At 34.3% G+C, this 7,407-nt stretch overlaps 1 protein-coding gene across 3 annotated transcripts; it reads right to left on the reverse strand.

Annotated features, from left to right (window-relative positions):
* Nucleotides 1–1,184: 1,184 nt before the first annotated feature.
* LOC126624780 (protein LIGHT-DEPENDENT SHORT HYPOCOTYLS 4-like) lies at nucleotides 1,185–7,123 on the reverse strand. 3 transcript variants are annotated; one of them, XR_007624219.1, is made up of 3 exons: nucleotides 5,746–7,123; nucleotides 5,183–5,337; nucleotides 1,185–4,955 (listed from the first exon to the last, which is right to left on the reverse strand). XR_007624219.1 is itself a non-coding variant. In XM_050293890.1 (2 exons), the coding sequence occupies exon 1, from the start codon at nucleotides 6,454–6,456 to the stop codon at nucleotides 5,794–5,796; it is 663 nt and encodes a 220-aa protein (XP_050149847.1). In that variant the 5' UTR covers nucleotides 6,457–7,123; the 3' UTR covers nucleotides 5,161–5,337; nucleotides 5,746–5,793. The 3 variants fall into 3 exon arrangements, 1 of the variants encoding a protein (XP_050149847.1); XR_007624220.1 differs by having other exon boundaries at nucleotides 1,185–4,960; XM_050293890.1 differs by lacking the exon at nucleotides 1,185–4,955 and having other exon boundaries at nucleotides 5,161–5,337.
* Between the last annotated feature and the right edge of the window lie 284 nt (nucleotides 7,124–7,407).

Raw genomic sequence — 7,407 nt, forward strand, 5'->3', positions numbered from 1 at the left:
GGTGAAATATCGTGTATATTAAGAATAAAATTCTGCAGTACTACGTCTTTCTCAATAAATTTACTTTATTTGATATATATTTTTATAGTTAAAAAATAAATTTTCACACTTTTTTTTTCATGAACAATTTTGTTTATTTCTGATCTTTAAGTCAAGGATAATCAAGATATAAAAATAAAAATGTGCATAAAGAGAAAAAGATAGAAATAATTTCCCTTTAGGTAGCCAATGCCATTAGTACAACCACATTTCATTGCAAATGATATAGGCTAATTTGTTTTGTTCAACTCAATATTAGTAAATGATACAACATTCTTAGTTTCTCTTCAACAGTATGTAGTACCGTCATAAACTTCAAGCACCACACCACTATAATCTATATAGAGATACTCTCTCCTAACATAAATTATTGGTGGACACACAACCGCTTCACTAATTTTGGGCAATTATTTCATCCAACGAGTGACATATTTGGTCGTCATTGACTATAACATCAATAATCTCCATTCGTTGAGAAAGATCCTTTAGGATACTGTCTTCACAACCTTTGAAAATCTCTGTCCATCTAGAAGTTCTTGTCGGATGACTTTCCATAAATGACATGCATGATATTGATGATATTGATAACGGTGTTGAGAATGAAACTTACATTAAAAATTAACTCGATTGTGTTTATACAAGTTTTGTGATTGAATTATATGGAAGGCTTGAAAGCAGTTCTGAAAAAAAGATGGAAAAAAAAAATGAATTCCAATGAGAAAACAAATATATAATTAAGCGTTACATGACACATTATCTAATATATTTAAGTAGAGAATGTAATAATTTTGGTATACTTTTACGGTCTAAAGTTTTTATTGTCACAATCACATAAGATCACCTGTTCATAAAAGTAACTTACTTAACTGTTGAATTCAGTCCAGTAAGAGAACGTTTGTTATATAAACGTATACATACTAACCTAGCTAATAGCTCAAGTTCTCAAGTTGAATGCCGAATCACTTGTAATCATGTATGACCTCAAAAGAAAGGGGAGAGTTATCTTCCCTCCTATTCTCATCCCCTTCTCTCTCCTCCTCTCATATATTGTTTTTTGTCTTATTGTCTCTATAAAAAAATTAATATAACATGTTGACGTAGCTAAACCGTAACCGTTCAAATAAGAGAAAAGGGAAGGAGAGAGAGATTAGAAGAGGAGGATTCGTATGAATTTAAACTTTTCAGTAGTATTCATACATGGCAAGCTGATCAGACAAATCCAACTATTATCCCGATTAATACGAGGTCGATCTTATTTAAGTGGCGTTTCACCACCTGATGTGTTTTGATTTAGAAGCAGGCATCTTCTGATGCGTTGAGTTGTTGGAATTGTTAGAGTTGGTTTAGCAGTTTATTAGTGGTTTAGTGGTCTATAAATAGCCTCTGTGCCATCTGTTGTATTTTGGTTAACATCAATACAGAAATGCTCCATCCTCTTTCATGTCTCTTGTTTCTGCTTACTGTTACGAGATTTAAACGCCTTGAGTCCTAATGCGGCCGAAAGAAGGCAAAAAGGATAACTGGATAAGTACGTATTACTGAAAAAGGAAAGGACTCCTAGCAATACTAATAGAAAAGTTTCATAATTTCACTTCCCCCCCAACACCAGATATTTCAAAAAGCTAAATAATATATATATATGAATTATTGAAATTGAAAGACAAATAAACATCCCCACTTAATTTATGATTTGATGGGACTAAAAATGACGGAGACAGACCCTTTTTAGTTAAACAAAAATAGTTAATTATTTGCCAATGGTGGATTTCACCGATGATTAGAGTCTTTTTCTTCAACTGACTGTGTACCGAGCTTAAATTTTTCTATCTCCTCTTTAGTATAAATTAGTGTAAAAGATAATTTTTATTAAAAAAAATAGATAATTATTTATGCATGTAACCTTTGCGTTTATTGGCAACATGCAAGGATGTTTAAGTTTAGAAAACCATCAATTCTCCAACTTAAATGAACAAATACATCGAGCACAAACCATAATCTCTTTCGATAATTAAGATTTGATTGGAATTAATATCTCATAAAATTTACAGTAGGCTGATTTTTCATTTTGTGAGGATTAGACATGAAATTTTTTTATCTTACTCCTAGCTACCATTTTGAAATGATCGAAATGGATAAATTTCTTAAATGAGAAATCCATCTTTACCTACAAGTTGGACATTTTTTTTCATCTTCTTTCAACATAACTTGAATATCATCATACCATCCAATCCAGTCCTAGATAACAAACGAGCCATATATAGATTAACAAGCAAGTTCAAATATGATGAAGTATGAAATGAACAGAAATGAAAAACATGAAGATGCATATATAAAATTAAGAGATCATATCTATATGAATTAAGAAGGAGCTCTTCTCTTTTCACTGAATTGTTTGGCAAAATACGGATGACCTTCCTCAATATTTATATGTTCATCAAGAATACTTTCATATCAAATTAGCTACTATGACTTCTGTAACGAAAATAATAACTCATTTGACGCTGAAGAAGAATTCTATGTTTAATTATTTCACATAAACTAGAAATTCAGAAGGAAAATAAAAACAATATAGGAATGCATGTTAAATAAAATACTAAAATTCTTAGCAAACTACATACTTTTTTGAATTCTGCTTTGATCTTTCAGTAGGTAGTAAGAACACACTACACTAAAATACATCCTATATATTCACATAAACTTCTATAAGAACTTTCCATTTTTTTGCGCTCGACTTTTAATTCTGTGTGTAAGAAATTCAAGAGTGTGTGAGCAATCGAGGAAAATGAATCGCAATATAAAAAGGGATTTGTAATAGAGGCTGGATTTTTGCAACCAAAACCAAGGTGATCAAATGACAACAAGCTGAGAATTCAGATTCAATTTTAATCAAAAAGTTAACTTGTCAAGTAACAGGTCAAGACAGAATTAGACTAAGAGCTTTGATTCTATGTCAGATAACTATTGGACTCTAAAAACTTAAGACGTTTAGCAATGAGTTAACAATACACACACATATATACATATATTTGGTTTTTTAGCCAAAATGATCATCCCTGAGATTGTCATAACTCTCACTTTAGTCCTCAACGTTAAAAATCGATAGAAATGATACATGAGTTTGTCAACAGTCAATCATTTTGGTTCTTCCGTAAAAAAAATCTCCGTTAAATGGAAAAACAAGTGCAAGGGTCGATTGAACAAAAATACCTTCAATTTAACGGAGATTTTTCAAAAAATGACTAAAATGATTGATGATAGACAAACTCATGGACCACTTCCATCGATTTTCAATCTCAATGATAAAAGTAAAGAGTTATACCAATATCAGAAAATATATTAGCTGAAAAGCCTTTATATTTTAAGCTTATAAGATCAGCAACATGTATAAAACCGATGTAATGAATGATTGTAAATTAGAAAATAATTTCCAGGTGCATCCATAAAGTAGTTGATCTTGTCAAAATTAATAATATCTATATATATGATGACGCCATAAAGTTCATGCTTTTAAGTTTTAATCAGTTTTCCCTTATTTTACTAATGATGGAGTCTCTTCATGGAATCTAGATAACCGAAATCATTAGCAGAATGAATCGATCCGCTGAGAGGTAAAGTGGCTTTACATGCCCCACTACTTCACTGAAAGGAAAAGAGACGGTTTTTTCTAGCACCTATATTACGTATCATTTGTTAACTAATTCTAGAGCTTATTTCTTCTCCTAAATAATGATCAACAACATCTTAATTGTCGCAAAATGCAGACATTTGTTTAGTTAAGTTGACTAATGTAGGGTATTTCTTTCTTTTCTACACACAACTCGGAATCATCTTTTACATAGTTTTCAACTTTTCATTCACACCTGATAAATGTTTCTACCGTTTGATAGAAAATAAATTCTTAATTAATCTAAATACTTATTAATAACAGAATCCTATAGGAATATTGACACAACATCATCCAATCACTGACTAGGTGTCGGCCTGATTGAAAAATTAAACAAGATTTTCCTCAATTTCTTATTAGCTAATTTGCACTTTTAACTATAAAATACTTTGGTAGACATGTTTCCCTAACAAACTATAGCATCAAAATATGAAAAAGTATTGGATGCGAAGATTTGCCACAAAAATAAACTAAATGCTTTTTTAGTTCATTAACCATGTTTCACCAAATTATAAATCTCACTAGATTCCACAATATTCACATCTTTTTTTGCTGCAGACTCTTTTGCAGTATTCCACTATATTTCCTGTTTAGTTCAGCGCAACATCTGACTGTCTGAGACTGATTTGACAAATAAGGAAAGTCAGCATATGAAATTTTACAAGCAATAATATATATTATTTTATATTCCTCACTAAAGGGGATCACTATTTAATTAATACTACAATTTAATAATATTTTTTTTATTAATAAGTGAAAGATTTTAAGTTTAATTTTATTTAAAAATAAATTTAAACCACATTATTGCTAATCTATTGTAAAATTTAGTCTACTCTTCCACTTCGATATTGTAGATAATATAATTTGTTAAAAAAAAAAAAGTGCTTGAAACCAATAGTGAAGGCAGTGCCCTATATGATACACATGACACCAAAGTAAATAGCTCTCACATTTATTGGCAGAAGTTCTGGAGAAAATTTCACTCGGAGGAATGATTACGTACCTTGTTTAATTGCAAATTTTTTTGAAAAACACCACTATGCTTAATAGAAACTCAAACTATATATAATTGTAAATTAACATATGCTGTGAGCTAGTGATGTCGAAACAGTTTTGTTCTCTCTTAAATTTTTCCACAAGAAGAAGGCGCACATATATAAATTCAATATTCCTAAACAATAAAGTAGGAAAAGGTGGGAGCATAGAGAAGGGGAAGTAAGGGAAGTCAGAGATAAAGAGGGACTTGGATTGTCTGCCCTCCCGTTTCAGTGCCCTCCCTGTGCCCTCCTGTTTGTGTGGTCACGGTTAAACCACGTCAATATTTTATATTACTATTTTTTTTATTTATTATTTTTATAAAAAAACAATATAAAATGTTGACGTGACTTAACCGTGACCACACAAAACAGGAGGGCACAAGGAGGGCACTGAAACGGGAGGGCAGACAATCCAAGTCCGATAAAGAGAGACTTGTCTGACCATATGCACCAATCTACAATACACAAGCATTAAAGAAAGTATATATGTACATATCTGACATTTTTATATGATCCTCGTGTGAAGTCCTTTCAATAAGCTATGTATCTTAACCCAAAAAAGAGAGAAAGATCTTTGCAAGAAACGAATTAAACTGGCTGCAAAAAAAAAAAAAAAACGAATTAAACTGAGTTAACTTGGAGTTTCCAGCCACATCTTTCGAGAAATTTCTACTTGTAGCTAGGCATTACCTCAGAGAAAGAGCAAGTGAAAACGAAAAAAACAATACATGGAAAAAAATGGAAAAAAGCACAGCAGTTGTTTTTGCATAAAAACTGACTCAATCAGAACAATTTCCCACAGACGACTGATCTAATTAGTCAAATCAAAGCGATAAATAGATAAGAAGGCCAGAATTAATTCATGAAAACACGGGTCTTTTTAGTCAGCATAGCAGTGGCTACCAACAACCACATGATAAATTAACTAAAACCCTAATTTGACAACATCCAAAATTAAATACCGCATAAATTTTAAAAGCATCAAGAAAATAAATAAGATAATACCGGCCCTCATAACTTCCGTTGATGATGATGTTAACAGCTAGCTTTGGCTTATTGTTGACTGGGATGATGGAGATGATGGCCTGGCGGCGGCAGAGGCGGTGGAGGCAACTGTTGAGGCAGCGGCGGTCTCTTCCGCTTCTTCTTCTCATAGCTGATGCCTCTTGCTTTGGACTGCAAATCACGAACCTCACGAAGGTAGAGCCTCACGGCTCGAGCACCGAAGGGGTTGGCTTCAGGCTTGCCTCCGTTTTCTTCGAAGGCGGCACGGAGGCGGCCGATGAGGGCGTCCAGGCTGCCCCATGCCTGGCGAAGCGGGCAGGGGCAGGGAGCTGGCGGGTTTGGATGGCCGTAAAAGGGGCAGATTGGGGTGTGGACTTTGGTCTTGCCGAACTGGTCAAGGTACCGGAGGAATTCGAGAACGTGGGCCCCGCTGCACCGAGAGAGAGAGAGCGGAGGGCGATGGTTCTTGAGGTATTGTCCGAAGGTGTTCCAGTCACGCCGCTTTTGGTTCTCATAGCGGCTGCTGGAACCAGGAGATGATGAGGAAGGAGAAGATGAGCTTCCAGAAGCCGCTGCGAGAGAAGTAGGAGTACTAGCAGCAGTACTGTTCATCAGTGTGGATGTGTTGATAATTAGGTTATGGCTTGATGCTATGGTGATCTCATGATGGTGAGAGCCAGAACTTCCATCCATATCTTGGATTGAATCCATGGAATTAGGGTTTCTTCTGCTTTTGTTTTAAGTAGTCTTGATTTCTAGGGTTTCTTCTAGAGGGAGAGGGAGAGAGAGAGAGTTAAAGTTTTATATTGGTTTCTAACTAGGAAACCTTAGTGAGAAACCACACACTGATGAAGAAGGGGAAATAAAAGAAGACAAAAGGTTTGGTAATTGATTGATATTACAGAATTCCCAATTTCTGAAAAGAGATGGAGAGGGGGAGGGAGGGAGGAAGAGAGAGATGGAGAGGGGGAGGGAGCTGGAATTGGTGAAGCAAAAGAAGATTTTTGATGTGAAGAGGGAAGTGATGAGATTGATGGGAGAGTACAAGCAAGCAACTGAGATGACTACTGTTACTCTTGACTACTCTCTCTATCTCTCCCCTCCTGTGGTGTTTATGTTTGGTTTGATAGAGCAATATTACTACAGAGAAAAGATTGGAAGGTGATGGATGGATAATTGGATGCAGCTTTGAGCTTTGGTTTTCATAAAATGTTAAGGGACTGGCTTTTTCCTAAAAAGGGTGGAGTAACCTCAACTCGTAATAGTGGATGATTACAATTATTCTTCTCTCATTCTTCTTATGTGAGAGAGAGAGGAGTCGTGTTTTTTAGGGTTTTTTTTTTTTTTTTTTTGGTGAAAATGGAAAGGGATTGGACAGTAGATTGAACTGGAGACAGGAAAAAGTTTGTAGGGGGTAAAATTAAAGGAATAACATGATTTTGGTTCTTGACCCCTCTTGTATGTTGAATTGAATGACAGTTCATACGATGAAATGACCATCATGACCTTTGCAAATTAATTTTAAATCCATTTTTTATTTTTCTTCTCCTAAATTCAAAACTATAATTTCTGACACATGAACTTGGCCCCATCTCGCCTTTTAAACACTTGCAACACTGGCCTATGTATGGAATCCGTCCCCGTGGGTTATGATTTTTTCCA

This window comes from Malus sylvestris, chromosome 5, assembly GCF_916048215.2.
Source record: "Malus sylvestris chromosome 5, drMalSylv7.2, whole genome shotgun sequence".
In the NCBI taxonomy this organism is placed as follows: domain Eukaryota; kingdom Viridiplantae; phylum Streptophyta; class Magnoliopsida; order Rosales; family Rosaceae; genus Malus; species Malus sylvestris.

What these genes read in the sequence shown, in the direction of transcription:
- LOC126624780 (XM_050293890.1), bottom strand. Translation starts at nt 6,456, where the DNA reads ATGGATTCAATCCAAGATATGGATGGAAGTTCTGGCTCTCACCATCAT.